Source organism: Panthera leo, chromosome A2 (genome assembly GCF_018350215.1).
Source record: "Panthera leo isolate Ple1 chromosome A2, P.leo_Ple1_pat1.1, whole genome shotgun sequence".
Taxonomy (NCBI): domain Eukaryota; kingdom Metazoa; phylum Chordata; class Mammalia; order Carnivora; family Felidae; genus Panthera; species Panthera leo.
Genome location: NC_056680.1, coordinates 33,338,415 through 33,353,567, shown reverse-complemented (window position 1 = coordinate 33,353,567; position 15,153 = coordinate 33,338,415). Strand labels below are relative to the sequence as shown.

Here is a 15,153-nt window from a genome sequence, read left to right as displayed (position 1 = left end):
TAACAAGGAAAGCACAGGATAAAACGTTGGAAGTTGACCCGAAGCTGTGTGACACTTTGCCGAGGCATAACAAAGATGCTAGTTCTATGTAAGTTATGTGACTAGAAGATAAGCACTGTTTGGGGCACCTGCGGGGTTCAGTCCATTAAGTCTCCAACTTCCGCCTAGGTCACAGTCTCGCCGTTCCCAGTTGGAGCCCCGTATCCGGCTCTGTCTGTGCTGACAGCCCAGAGCCTGGAGCCTGCTTCAGATTCTGTGTCTCCTCCCCCCACTCACACTCTGTCTCTCTCAAAGATAAATAAACGTTAAAAAAAATTTAAAAGAAAGAAGATAGGCACTGTTCAAATTCCTTCTGACACACTTTCACAAAGAAACTCTGTGTCTCTCACGTTGTAAATCACAGTTAAATATCAGCCTTACTATTTTTTTCATTTCCTTACACATTTACATCAACAGCAAGAGTCTGTCATTTAACATTGACAAGAGTTTTTAGAGGTCGTTAAATAATCATACCTTTTCTCATCAGTTCTCAAGGCTACTTTGACAACCCAGGCAACCACCCAAAAGACCGAGTTTACTTCACACTGCACAGTGCCCACACTTGCCAAGCTTCTTTTCCCTGAACCGGGGACCGGTTCACAGTAACTACAGCAGGATGTTTTGGGTGTCTCATTCAAGTAACAAGCCAGATGAATTCATGAACTACAAGGACCGTGAAATCGTTAAGTACTGAAGGGGAGAGAAGAGGCAGGCAGGAAAAGAGACGTAATACAGGGTGCGGTATTTATTTAAAAAAAAAAAAAAGTACTTTTTGTATCTTAAAAAAAAACCTAGAGAAAAAGTAATGCTATTATCAAAATTATTTTGTATTATCTTGGGAAATTTCAATAGTCCTTTTTTCATGAACAGATCGTATTTTTATAGTTTTAATCAGGCATGAGCAGATATATCTACGTGCAGTCTTGTATTTTTTTTCTTTTACAAGTATTTTCCATGTTATAGCACACACTCTTCACAAGCACTGTTGTTAATGGCCCATGAATCGCTCATGAAATGCATCTATTACCGTTTAACCACTTCTCTCTTGTGTCATGTTTAAGCAACTTTCTATTGTCTTCACTGAATTAAATGTTATGAACATCTTTAGGTTGCTAATACTTGGTTCCAACTGTTTTCCTAAAAGTATGAATCGGTCACTGTACTCTGAGGTTTTTTTCCTTCTCAAGAGCCTACTCTGCTCCAAATGAACACTAATATCCCAGGGGCTCTTCCCTTCTACTCTACGACCCTTCAATCCTCCTCGTGAAGCTTTAGGAAGCAAGTATTTAAAGGACTGCTACATGTCAGGCTCTGTACTACATATCTAACATTCTCTCATTCAATACTTAGAATCTGAGTTTCAAGACCGGCAATCATTTAGACCTATCTCTCATTCATTCTTTCAGTAAGTAAGACTGAGTACCTACTAAATGCCAGGCCCTGGCAGCACAGCGACAAGCAAAACACAACTCCCCCAGGAGCACCCAGCCTACCTCAAAGATACTCCCAACCTGAGCGGGGGTGGGGGGGTGGAGGGGTGGGGGGAGGCCATTCCATTGCTGAACTACTTTGATAATAGAACTTTCTAATGACTTCCATTATGCTTCAAATGAAATCCAAAGTCCTGGGGCACCTGGGTGGCTCAGACAGTTAAGCATCTGACTCTTGATTTGAGCTCCTGGTTCCAGAGTTTGAGCCCCACAGTGGACTCCCAGCCCATGACTCAGAGCCAGCATGGGATCCTCTCTCTCCCTCTCTTTCTGCCTCTCTCATGCTCGTGCTCTTTCTCTCAAAATAAATAAATAAACATTTAAAAAAAGAAAAGAAAAATCAAAATTCCTTTCCATGGCCCACAAAGACTCACCTCTGATACACGACCCCCTGCCACACTACCCTTACCCACTAGGCCTTAGCCACCACTTTACCATCCTCAATTCCTTCCACCTGAGGGTTTTCGTTCACACTGCTCCCTTTCAATTTTCTCCTCTGCTCCTGGAAATGTCTTTCCCTTTCCTACCTTTCATGTCTTAGCTTGATGTTACCTCCTCGGGGGCTTTCTTGGTCATTCCAAGAATCTCAAGAAGGTTCTCCAATATTGTTCTATCTCCAGTCCACCTCAGTTCATTTTTTAAACGGTACTTAGGAGTTTGGTTGGTTGACCACCATACCTCCAAGGGCTATCGAGTGCCTGGTGGACAGGACACATGGCCAATAAACTGTGTGTGTTTAACAAATAAAATCATTCCTCTTTAGCTGGAATGAAATCTAACTTCCTCGAAACTTCTACTTATTGATCCTAATTATGCCTTCTGTAACTGCGGTGAAAAAAAAAGTATCTTTTGGCCTTTGTATCCTATTTTAATAAATTTTAAAACTACCATTCATTTGTTAACTCTGGCACTCACCTGTTTTTAGCAATGGCTAGCTACTGCTGCTGACTTCAGGGAGAGTATCAAGGAGTGTTTATGAGCATGAAATCCCATGTTACGCTGCCTGGTTGCAATCTGAGCTCTGACACTTACACACATGAAACAGATATCAGTTGTGTGACTCTGGAGAAGTTACCTAAACTCTCTATACCTCAGTTCCTCATTTGGAAAACTAAGATGAGACTTAACTGATTGTCATGGGAATGCAACCTGGTGCAGGCACTCTGGAAAACAGTATGGAGGGTCCTCAAAAAGCTAAAAATAGAACTACCCTACGACCCAGCAATTGCACTACTAGGTATTATCCAAGGGATACAGGTGTGCTGTTTCGAAGGGACACGTGCACCCCAATGTTTATAGCAGTGTTACCAACAATAGCCAAAGTATGGAAAGAGCCCACATGTCCATCAATGGATGAATGGATAAAGAAGATGTGGTATATATAGACAATGGAGTATTACTTGGCAATCAAAAAGAATGAAACCTTGCCATTTGCAACTAAGTGGATGGAACTGGAGAGTATTATGCTAACTGAAATTAGTCACTCAGAGAAAGACAAATATCATATGACTTCACTCCTATGAGGACTTTAAGAGACAAAACAGATGAACATAAGGGAAGGGAAACAAAAATAATATAAAAACAGGGAGGGGGACAAAACATAAGAGAAAATAATAAATAAATTTATGAGTTCTCTCATAAATATGGAGAACTGAGGGTTACTGGAGGGGGTGTGGGAGGGGGATGGGCTAAATGGGTAAGGGGCACTAAGGAATCTACTCCTGAAATCATTGTTGCACTCTATGCTAACTAATTTGGGTGTAAATTTAAAAAAATAAAATTAAAAATAATTTTTAAAAATAAAAATAAATAGGGGCGCCTGGGTGGCTCAGTTGGTTGAGCGTCCGACTTCGGCTCAGGTCATGATCTCACAGTCCGTGAGTTCGAGCCCCGCGTCGGGCTCTGTGCTGACAGCTCAGAGCCTGGAGCCTGCTTCGGATTCTGTGTCTCCCTCTCTCTCTGACCCTCCCCCATTCATGCTCTGTCTCTCTCTGTCTCAAAAATAAATAAACGTTAAAATAAATAAATAAAACATGATCCCACAAGTGAGGCTAAGGCACTCCCTTGAACATCCTCCGTAACACTATGAAACCAGCCCTCAGATCATTGCTGTTTTTTCTAACAGTCATTTTACTATTCTGTCTCCACCACCTGACCCACTTGAGGTCTGTCTTGTTCACCATATTATCCCTAACACCTGCAACAACAAACAATTAAATGAAATTCTACTGAGCCTCCATTACCCCAGTGGAAGCTTTTTCAAATGTTGTGTTTTTTGTTTGTTTTTTACTGTTTCTTCCTACTCTTCCACAATGAAAACACACACAAGCAGCCAATCTATCTTGTTCACTGCTGTATCCGGTATCCCTACTAGACCTGCGGTAACAGAGACTTCAAAATATTACAGACATTTTGGTTCTTGGGTTGTTTTTGATGTTCAAACCTGTTAATTCTGGTAGGTTTCTACACACTACTGTCCTATTGGCTCCGTAATTATTTACACTTATCAATATACCCAAAGCCTACAAGAACACTTTAAATAAACAGATTAATTATATATTGAATGAACAGGTCATTTTACGAGAGTGAAAACAAATACAGCTAAATAAAAAACAGTCCTGGACAGGAAGAATCTGAGCGATGCAAGCGTTTTTGTTTCGTTGTGGGTATTTTTTTTTTGGCCGGGGGGGTGGGGGAGGGAGTTGTTGTTACATATACTTAATTCCCAAGTTCTCCAGAATGTGGTCACACTATATAATTGCAACTTTTTTTTTCTTTCCATTTTGAGGAAAACTGTCAAGCACCCCACCCCCGTGTCCTTCTGTTTTCCAGGTAAGAAAGGCACAGCCTTGACACGAGGCCCGGCGGTGGCCCAGGAAACCCGCGTTCCCTCCGGGACCTGCCAAGTGACCACTGACCTGAAGACGGTTCAACACGCGAAACCGGAAGTGCCAGGGGACAGAAACTACTACGGGCTCCACTGCGCGACTCTGGCACCCCGAGCGCCCCACCCTACCGTCCAGCACTCACCACCAGCGAAGCCATGAACCCAGGCCGCTCCATGGCCCCGCAGACACCGCAAAGGCTATACTTGGAGACTGAGCAGAAGCGGATCGCGACCCCATTCATTGGGTGCCGCCATCTTGGGGGCGGACTTGTAGCGCCGGCACTTCCGCGGCCACGTGAGATTGAGCCAAAACAACTACACGTGCAACCGAGAAAGCTGGGCCAGAAGGTGCGCCGGGAGGGAGGGGAGGGGTCTGGGGAGGCATGCGGTCTAGCCAAGTCTCGCGACTCTTCTCTGCTTCCGTTTCCTGCAGCAGCCTTGTGATTCGGCTAGATGAAGAAACTCTCGCGAGCAAATGAAGCTGGGCGGGATCCTGGAACTGAGAGTCACCGGGTGAAGGCTGGGGAAAGCTAGTGTTAGCCCCAAAGAGGCGCGGCTTGGTGGAAGGCGGGGCAATGAAGGGGCGGGGCTAGTTTAAGGGACGAGGCTTTTAGTTTCCAGTTCTTTTTAATTTTTCTCTTAGCTCAGTTTGAACCAATTTTGTCTGAGTTTCTATAAAACAGACTCAACATCAGACGATTAGTAAACATATAGAAAAAGGCTTTAAAAGGTTCCTTACTCCAGGTAAAAATTAGCATCCTCCACCTCTTACAGTTACTGCATCTAATAGTATTTACTTTTTAAATTATCTATTTGCAGAATTGCTCATCCTGTTCGCTGCGGTACTAGTGCGCACATCCAGAAGTCCCAACCAAAAGCTACAGGGAACATAGCAGAGCCAGGCTTGAATTTTTTCTTAGTGCCCATCTTCCCTCAAAACCTTTTCAGTAGCCTTACCAGGCTCCTTGTCTGCCTTTCTTTAATCGACGTTCATACCATTCTTTATTCTCATCTAGATGTGTGATCTAGAAATAATTAGCCAGCATACCTTTAAGGTTTCAAATTCCAAGCTTTGCCTGCTAGGTTTGCGCATAACTTCTCCAAGACGGAGTTTCCTCCCTTGTGAACTTGGGATACTGAGAGTAACTTCTTTTGGTACTATTACAGATTCAGTGAGGTAATGCATGCACGTTTTCAACTTAGTTCTTGGTGCACGGGAAGTATTCTCTAAAGATGATGGTTACATCACTTTCCTGATTCAAATTACTCTCTTTTGCTGCGCATGTGAAATAGTCCAGCTCCTTATCATGGTACTCACCTCCCAGATAGTGTCTTCTGTCACTCTTCCCACTGGCTAGACTACTCACAGACTATACACTTTCAAGCTCTCCCATCTTACCCGTGTTGTTCCCTCTACCAATACCTTTCCCTATGCTGCCTGCAGAACATTGGTCCTCTCCTGATTGCCACATGTCACAATCCATAGGCCATCTCAAAATATGCTGGTTCACTACCCCCCGCCCCCCCGCCCCGTCCCCACCCCGGGGCCAGCAGGAGGACCTCTTATGCTGTTGTTTGTCTCTTTTAAGGGCTTATACGATGAGGTCAGCCCTACCCACCCCTGCCCTCCATAATCTCTCTTTTGATTAATTCAAATGATTAGGGACCTTAATTACATATGCAAAATCATTTTTTGCAACATAATCATGGAAGTTATATTTCATCATGTTAGCAGGTTCTAATCACACTCAAGGGATGTGATTGTACAAAACGTATGAATTAACAGGGCAGGAATGTTTAGAACCATCTTAGAATTATGCCAATCACATTTACCCATAAGCCCTTGCTGGCAGACTCCTCCAAGGCCATCAAGGTTTGATCAGTAGGTTTCCACTAATGCTTTCCTCAAAGTCCTTCCATTTTTTAATCTACTGCCTGGTGACAAAGCCACTCCTAGAGTTTGAATGTTTGTTACAGCAGCAACCCATTTTTAAGTACCAAAACCTCATTAAAAAAAAAAAATTGGGGGGGCGCCTGGGTGGCTCAGTCGGTTAAATGTCCGACTTCAGCTCAGGCCAAGATCTCGCGGTCCGTGAGTTCGAGCCCTGCGTCGGGCTCTGGGCTGATGGCTCAGAGCCTGGAGCCTGCTTCCGATTCTGTGTCTCCCTCTCTCTCTGCCCCTCCCCTGTTCATGCTCTGTCTCTCTCTGTCTCAAAAATAAATAAAATGTTAAAAAAAAATTTAAAAAAAAAATTTTTTTAAAGGGGCGCCTGGGTGGCTCAGTCGGTTAAGTTTCTGACTTCGGCTCAGGTCATGATCTGGAGGTTCACGAGTGCGATTCCCGTGTCAGGCTCTGTGCTGGCAGCTCAGAGCCTGGAGCCTGCTTTGGATTCTGTGTCTCCTCCTCTCTCTGCCCCTCCCATGCTCATGTTCTGTCTCTCTCTGTGTCTTAATAATAAATAAACGTTTAAAAAAATTTTTTTTAGGTACCAAAATCTGTACTGGTTGTCTGTTGGTGAGTAACAAACTATCCCAAAACTTAGAACAGTAAACCTTTATTACCTCACACTGAAACGCCCAGAGTCTAAGAGACCCCCAAAAACGAACCACCAGAGTCCAGAGTCAAAGCTAAGCAGCAAGGGTCATTTATTACAGGTTCGAACCTGGACCTCTGCGCCCTCGTTGCGGTGACGCCGAGAGGTCCTGAGAGAGGTTTTTACACCCCTTTTATAGACAGGTACAAACAAGTCATGGGGAAATCAGGAATACACGGATGTGCCAAGCAATAATGATTGATCAGAAATACACAGATATGCCAAGTAACAATGGTTGATCAAGAATATACGGTTGTGCCAGGCAACTATGATTGATCAGGAATACATGGGCGCGCCAAGCAATTGTACAGAAGCGGAACAAGCTGGTTAAGCTTGGTTAGGTTTCAGTTTCCCGTAACTTAAGCTTTTAAGTTTTAATTTTCTTAGGCCTCTCATTCCCCCCTTTCTCAAGTACCTGAGGACCCAATCTTGGGTCCTACAGTGCTACTTAATCAAGCTCGCTTTCCATGTCGAGGAGCTGATACTGTGGCCTAAGGACCATAACCTGAATGGTGTTTAATCTATCTCTGATAAAGTTCATTATTCTGTTGAATATAATAGGGCCGATGGTAAAAAGGAGGAGGAGGCCTAGTAGGGGGCCCAAAAGGGGGAGAAGGTAAGGGAGAAACCCATGGAGTGCTGACCACAGTGGGTTCTCGGCTAGTTCTTTTCGTCGGCGTGCGAGGTCCTCTTGGAGCTGTTTAATTTTGGTCCGAACTATTCCTGATTTACTGGCATAAAAGCAACATTTTTCTTGTAGGGCTAAGCAGATGCCGCCTTGTTCTGCGGTTAGCAGATCTAACCCTCTTCTATTTTGTAACACCACTTCTGCTAGGGAATCCAGCTGATCTTGCAGATCCTGGATTGTCCCTGACAAGGCTTCGACATCATTAATTAGCTGCCGAGAAAGTCGCAGATAGGAGTGTATAGAGACTCCTAATCCTGCTGTCCCGGCTGTCAATGCGCCTGTAATTCCTAGGCCTGCCAGGAGGGGGATAACAGCCACAGCTCGTTTGGATCTGCCAGCTACAAAATCTAGACGAGGAATGGGCATGGGGGTTTTTCCTGCAACCAAGTCAATATCTGGCAGTAAGGTGGCCAGGATACATACTCCAGTCCAATTATGAGGTAGATAAGTGTAGGCTTGGTTATTTCCACAGACGAAAACGGTGGTGTTGGTACTGCATAACGAGGAGTTGATAATGACGTACTGGTGGCATTGGGCAAGGGATACGATTCCTACATCTATGTTGTCATTCTGGGAGGTAAGGTTATTTATAAAGCACGAGGCATTGAATGGGCTAATGAATTGAACGGGGAAGGGGTCAAGTAGGGAGGAAGGTAAGCAGTCATTGATTATGCTGATATTAATTTCAGTGGGGATGGCGATGGGTCGGAGAGTCCGCCGGGATAGGCAAAGCCAACAATCTTGGGCTAGACTCGGGTTAGAGATGTTTAAGAGTAAGAAAGTGGCTTCTAGGACAGACATTGTCTGAGGGTCTAATTCATAAGGGTGGTGCCTAGGGAGAATTAGGGGGTGGTAATTAAGCTGTGGATACATGTGTTTTGCAATTTCTTTAAGTTTCGCTTGCGTTTCTATCTGTCTGACAGTGTCCTGGGGTCCTCCGCCATCAGACACATGTATGGGGGCTCGTGGGTTCCAGCAGACGGCTTTTCCAACTGAGCCACGGCAGCCAGCTTGAAGTTGCATATTATTATCATTAGCTTTTGCTGCCCTGACACTCTGTAGGATAGCTGTAAAGTAGGTTGTGGAATTGCCTGGCCCCATACATTGCTGATAGGAGTCATAACAAGAGCTATGCATCGATTCCTGGAAAGTAGAGCAAGGGCATTCTGCTGTGGGGGGCAGGGGTTTAGGTTTGTCAACACATAACCACTGCTGTTTTTGGGGTCCTGTGATATCATAGGTCTGGGTTAAGTAAGCAACTGTGGTCCCACAGTCTTGGGTTTGAGTGTATATTTGCTGATAGTGACCACCCTTTCCTATAGAGCCGGCTATTAGTCTTTTACCATGTGGCAGGGTAAGGGTTCTAACTACGCCACCTCTGCAATCACAGGGCCTCCCATACAGAGCTTCATACAATTTCCGTTTGTCAACAGGGGCATTTAGTCCTCCCTCTAGGAGTTTAAGGTTGAGGGCTAGTAGGACAAGGGTCACTATCCTGAACATGTTTAGGGGAGGCATGGCGCAAGGTTAGTTTGAGGGGGTTTTTCTTATCTGGTTTACAGTCCAAGTAGTATTTTTATCAGTGTGTCCCACGAAGTCAGACAGCGGGTCGACAGGTTTCACGTGGGTGTGGTGAATCCAGGTGGGGAGGTTATCTACCTTGATGGCGGTGGGAGTCGTCAGGATGATTTGGTAAGGTCCTTTTCACCTGGGTTCGAGGTTCTCCTGCCTGTGTCGCTTGACGAGGACCCAGTCTCCTGGACGATACTGATGAGGAGTGGGTGGGAGCTCTGTCTCATACAGTTCTTTTAGTTTAGGCCACACGGCCTCATGAACCCGCTGTAGAGCCCTGAGAGAAGACAAGAGGCTGTTATCTCGGTCTAATTGAATAAGGTTTGACTTAAGATTAGGTATAATAGGTGTGGGTCTGCCAAACATGATTTCATAGGGTGTAAGGCCCAACTTGTATGGGGAGTTGCGAACCCTGTACAGAGCGTAGGGGAGTAACTCTACCCAATTAGCGCCAGTCTCCATAGTCAATTTAGTAAGGGTCTCTTTTAGTGTTCTATTCATTCTTTCTACTTGTCCTGAGCTTTGGGGCCGGTAGGCACAATGTAATTTCCAATCTGCCCCAAGTACGGAAGCCAATCCCTGACTTACCTTAGAAATAAACGCAGGTCCATTGTCTGACCCTATCATGACTGGAAAACCATACCTGGGCAGGATTTCCTCTAGGATCTTTTTGGCTATTATCTGCGCCGTTTCCTTCTTGGTTGGGAAGGCTTCAGTCCATCCTGAAAAAGTGTCTATGAACACTAGTAAGTATTTATAACCATATTTGCCGGGCTTTACCTCGGTGAAGTCCACTTCCCAGTGGGCCTCTGGTATGGTTCCTCTTTTTCGGTGGCCTTGGCCTGTGGTATGTGGGTGCGCGTTTTGGAGTTGACATGTAGAACAGGCTGTCACAACCCTTTCTGTCTGGTCAGAGATGTTTTTTAATACCAGTTGAGATTGTCTGAAGAGATCCTGAAGTCTTCGGGGCCCCAAATGGGTAGAGTGGTGTATTTTTGTCAGGATTGCGTGGCCCAATTTTTCGGGAAGGATAAGGCGGTCTCTAGAGTCCCTCCACCATCCATCTGTAACTTGTGTCATGGGGAGCTTGCGCATCCAAATAAGATCATCTTCTGAGTATTCAGGCTGTGGGGGTAAATCTAGGGGCCCTGGGTCTGGTAGCTGCGCAGGGAGTACTTGAATGAGGTTTTGTGCTACCTGGCGTTCAGTCTGGTCAGCGAGGTTATTCCCTCGAGAGACTGGATCAGTTATTTTTTGGTGACCCGGGCAATGTACTATGGCCAATTTTTTAGGGGCCCAAATAGCGGCCAATAGGGCCAGAATTTCATCTTTATTTTTGATGTCTTTGCCTTCAGCAGTGAGTAGTCCCCTCTCACGGTATATTGCCCCATGTATGTGGGCCGTAGCAAAGGCATACCGGCTGTCCGTATATATAGTCACTTTGCGGTCCTGCCCCATTTTTTTTTTTTTTTTTTTTTTAAATTTTTTTTTCAACGTTTTTTATTTATTTTTGGGACAGAGAGAGACAGAGCATGAACGGGGGAGAGGCAGAGAGAGAGGGAGATACAGAATCGGAAACAGGCTCCAGGCTCCGAGCCATCAGCCCAGAGCCCGACGCGGGGCTCGAACTCACGGACCGCGAGATCGTGACCTGGCTGAAGTCGGACGCTTAACCGACTGCGCCACCCAGGCGCCCCATCCTGCCCCATTTTTAATGCTTGGGTTAATGCAATTAGTTCTGCCTTTGGGCAGAAGTCCCTGGGGGCAGAGCCTTTGCCCATATCACTTCAGTCTCAGATGTCACTGCTGCCCCTGCATACCTCTGTCCTTGATGGACGAAGCTACTTCCGTCAGTAAACCAGGTGACCTCAGCATCAGGTAATGGCCGGTCCTGTAGGTCTTCCCTTGTTCCATGGATCTGTGCTAGGATGTCGGCACAGTCATGGAGCGGGGAGTCCAGGTCAGGGTCGGGTAGCAGCGAGGCTGGGTTTAAAGTTCGGGGAGGGGTATATGTGATCCGCAAAGGATTTAACAGGAGTCCCTGATAGTGGACCATCCGAGCATTGCTCATCCACCTATCGGGGGGCTGCTTGAGTACTCCTTCAATGGCGTGGGGTGTGGTGACATGTAACTCTTGACCCAGGGACAGCTTATCAGCATCTTTAACCATTAGGGCTGTAGCCGCTATTATCCGGAGACAAGGGGGCCATCCTGCAGCTACAGGATCCAGTTTTTTTGAGAGATAGGCCACTGGTCTGGGCCATGGACCTAAATGCTGGGTTAGCACTGCCTTGGCTATGCCTTGGTGCTCATCTACATATAAGTGGAAAGGTTTAGAGATATCGGGCAGTCCTAGAGCTGGGGCCGATAGGAGAGCTCTCTTTATCTGTTGGAATGCCTGCTCAGCTTCTGCAGACCATTCAAAGGATGGTTGGTTTTTAGAAACTGCGTAAAGGGGTTTGGCCATTTCAGCAAAACCTGGGATCCACAATCGGCAGAATCCCGCAGACCCCAGGAATTCTCTCACCTGTCGAGGCGTGTTGGGTCGCGGGATGCGGAGGACAGTCTCTTTCCGAGCATCAGTGAGCCATCTTTGTCCTCCTTTTAGTAAGTACCCCAGATATATTACCTCAGGCTTGCAGATTTGGGCCTTCTTAGCGGACGTGCGGTACCCTAGGTTCTCCAGCGTCTGTAGGAGGTTTTTTGTCCCCACGAGGCAGGCTTCTCGGGTCTCGGCTGCAACAAGGAGGTCATCTACATATTGTAGGAGAGACACATTTGGGTTTAATTTCCGGTACTCACTTAAATCTTCGTGGAGGGCTTCATCAAATAGGGTGGGGGAGTTTTTAAATCCTTGTGGAAGTCGGGTCCAGGTGAGTAGTCCATTTATGCCTCTTTCTGGGTCCGCCCATTCGAATGCAAAGATATCTTGGCTCTTGGGGGCCAAGGGCAGGCTGAAAAAGGCATCTTTTAAATCAAGAACAGTATACCATCGTTTGTCTGGGCTGAGGGTACTGAGAAGAGTATAAGGGTTGGGCACGGTAGGGTGTATGTCCATAACCCGTTTGTTGACCTCTCTTAGGTCTTGTACTGGCCGATAATCTCCACTATTAGGCTTGCGCACAGGCAACAAAGGGGTGTTCCATGCCGAATGGCATGGTCTAAGGATTCCGACGTCGAGAAGACGACGGATGTGTGGGGTAATGCCCAGCCTGGCCTCTGCTGACATGGGGTACTGCTTGACCCTCACGGGGTCGGCCCCTGGCTTAACTTCTATGAATAGAGCAGGACGATGTTTTGCCAGCCCTATTCCCCCGGTTTCTGCCCAGGCTCCGGGACACCAGTGGAGCCAGTAGCTAATATCCTGTTCCGGGAAGGGTGGAGTTTGGTGAAGCCGATATTCATCTTCCAGTCGTATGGTGAGGACCGAGATGGGTTGGTCCTGGGAGTCAGTTACTTTAGGCCCTCCAGGCTGAAAGTGAATTTGAACTCCCATTTTTGTGAGGAGATCTCTTCCCAGCAAGGGACAGGGACTATCTGGGATGACCAAAAAGGAGTGGGTTACCCTTCCTGTCCCTAGATCCACGGTTTGTTGGGTGGTCCAAGGATATTTTTTAGTTCCTGTAGCTCCTTTGACCCAGGAGGACTTATCAAAGATTTTTCCATGAGGGCTAGTGAGTACTGAATGCTGTGCTCCTGTGTCCACGAGGAATTGCACAGGGGTCCCCTCCACTTGTAGGATTACCCTGGGCTCGGGGAGGGGGTCCGAACCCCGACTCCCCTATTCTGAGTTCTGGGTAAATAGGATGGGGGCCGCTTTGGTTTGCCATGGCTTTGACCCCGAGTGCAGTTGTTTCTTTTTGGGACAGTCACGAATCCAATGTCCTTTTTCTTTACAATAGGTGCATTGGTCTTTGTCTAGGGGGCGCCTAGGGGGGCAAGTTTTCTGTTCTCCTGTGGGCCCTTGATCCTTTTGAACTATGGCGGCTAAAACTTTAGTCATTTCCCTGGTAGCTTTGAGCTGCTTGTCCTCTGGAGCGTCCCGATTATTATATACTCGCTGAGCAATGCAGAGTAAATCCTGGATCTGTTTTCCTTCTAAATCCTCTAATTTTTGGAGTTTCTTTTTGATATCAGGGGCAGCCTAGTTTACAAACGACATTACAACAGCAGCCTGATTTTCAGGAGCCTCAGGGTCCATGGGAGTGTACTGCCTAAAGGCTTCCATTAATCTAAGAAGGTGACAGGGCTCTCTGTCTTACCTTGTACTACCGAGTACACCTTGGCCAGATTAGTGGGCTTGCGTGCTGCAGCCCGGAGACCCGCCATTAGAGTCTGGCGATAAATGAGCAGTCGTCCCCTACCTTCGCCACGTTGTAGTTCCAATCAGGCCGAGTCAGGGGAAATGCTGCATTAATGAGGTCAGGGTTAACAGTGGGTCGACCGTCTTCCCCGGGGACCAGCTTCCGCGCTTCAAGTTGAATTCTCTCTCTCTCCTCCGTGGTAAACAGGATTCGCAAAAGCTGTTGGCAGTCATCCCAGGTAGGCTGGTGGGTGAACATTATGCTCTCTAGGAGGGCTATAAGATCTTTAGGGTTATCAGAAAACCGAGCGTTTTGAATTTTCCAATTATAAAGGTCACTGGTGGAAAAGGGCCAATACTGGAGTCGGGGATTGCCCGTTTCATCGGGGGGGTCCTATTTCCCGCAGGGGTAAGGCTACAGTGGAGTCCGGGAAGCGAGAGCTTGTCTCACGCTGGGTGCGCCCGCGAGTTCGGCCGGCTGGCCCTTCATGGTTGGTTACATTTTCAATAGGGCTTGGTGCGGCCGCTGCCTGTAGCCTTCCTGGTTCTGGCACAGCTGCCGCTTCCCACCCCCCCCCCCTCCCCCCGGTTCCCCTTGAGGGGCAACCAGCGGGGAAACTGGTGGGGCGGCCGCTGCGGGCAGGGCCTGGGGTGCAAGGGGAGGGGGTAGATAGGGTGGAGGGTCCAGGGATAGTAGGTCCTGGCTATCAGGCAATATGGGATTTAGGGGTGCTGAGGGGGTTCGCGGCTTGGTTGGGCCAGTGGAGCGGGCCGTGAGAATCTTACAGGACTCTGAGGAAAGGAAGGGGGACATCCAGGGTGGAGGGTTCTCAATAAGATCTTGCCAGACGAGGATGTAGGGAACCTGGTCTGGGTGGCCTTCCTCTCCTGGCCGGAGGGTTTTGGCCCTTACCTTGGCAACTATAGGCAAACAAAAAGTGCCCTCAGTAGGCCAGCCCAACCCGAAAGTGGGCCACTCAGACCGGCAGAAAGTGATGAGTCTTGACCGGCGGATGTCCAGGCTTAGGTTATGGCCTCTAGCCTGAACATCCTTGAAATTAGCTAGAAGAAGGGAGAGAGGTGTACTCTGGTTTTGTCCCATAGCCTGTATAGGAAAAAAATAAATGGGCCAAGTTAGTTTATGTTCCGGAAGCGAGTTGGATATACCTGCAGGGGAGAGGAGACAAGTTAAATCGCAAGCGCGGCGGCAAACAGAAAGTGCCTTGGAGAAGAGACCAGATACAGAACGGGTGTCCATAACCCGAACAGAGTTCTGATGGGCCAAAATAGTGCCCCAGACGGGAGCCAGAGGACGTCTCCTACTGGTCCCGACTGACTTCCCTATAGCGCGTCCTCCAGGGCTAGGTCAGTCACTGATACAGATCCCGCGTGGGAGAGCCAGAAACGGACAGACAACTGACACAGACACAGACACAGACACAGACAGAGCCGGCTCACTCACCGATCGGTCTCAGAAATGACCCGTTGACTTGAGGTCTGGTGGGTTTGGGGGGGGGCCTTCCCGGCCAATGCACCAAATGAAACGCCCAGAGTCTAAGAGACCCCCAAAAACGAACCAC

The 15,153-nt window shown here is 47.3% G+C and overlaps 2 protein-coding genes across 4 annotated transcripts in view; both read right to left on the bottom strand.

The window, feature by feature from the left end:
• SLC25A26 (solute carrier family 25 member 26) overlaps positions 1–4,758 on the bottom strand; it is a 136,817-nt gene extending 132,059 nt beyond the window's left edge. For all 3 annotated transcript variants that reach the window (XM_042929921.1, XM_042929923.1, XM_042929922.1), the window contains exon 1: positions 4,560–4,758. In XM_042929921.1, coding sequence (XP_042785855.1) covers positions 4,560–4,658 — 99 coding nt within the window. In that variant the 5' untranslated portion in view covers positions 4,659–4,758. The remainder of the gene's footprint in view (positions 1–4,559) is intronic.
• Positions 4,759–7,458: 2,700 nt separating this feature from the next.
• On the bottom strand, positions 7,459–9,216 carry LOC122213112 (syncytin-1-like). Its single transcript, XM_042927313.1, has one exon. It carries the CDS (start codon positions 9,214–9,216, stop codon positions 7,459–7,461), a length of 1,758 nt encoding a protein of 585 aa, XP_042783247.1.
• Between the last annotated feature and the right edge of the window lie 5,937 nt (positions 9,217–15,153).

What these genes read in the sequence shown, in the direction of transcription:
- LOC122213112 (XM_042927313.1), bottom strand. Translation starts at nt 9,216, where the DNA reads ATGCCTCCCCTAAACATGTTCAGGATAGTGACCCTTGTCCTACTAGCC.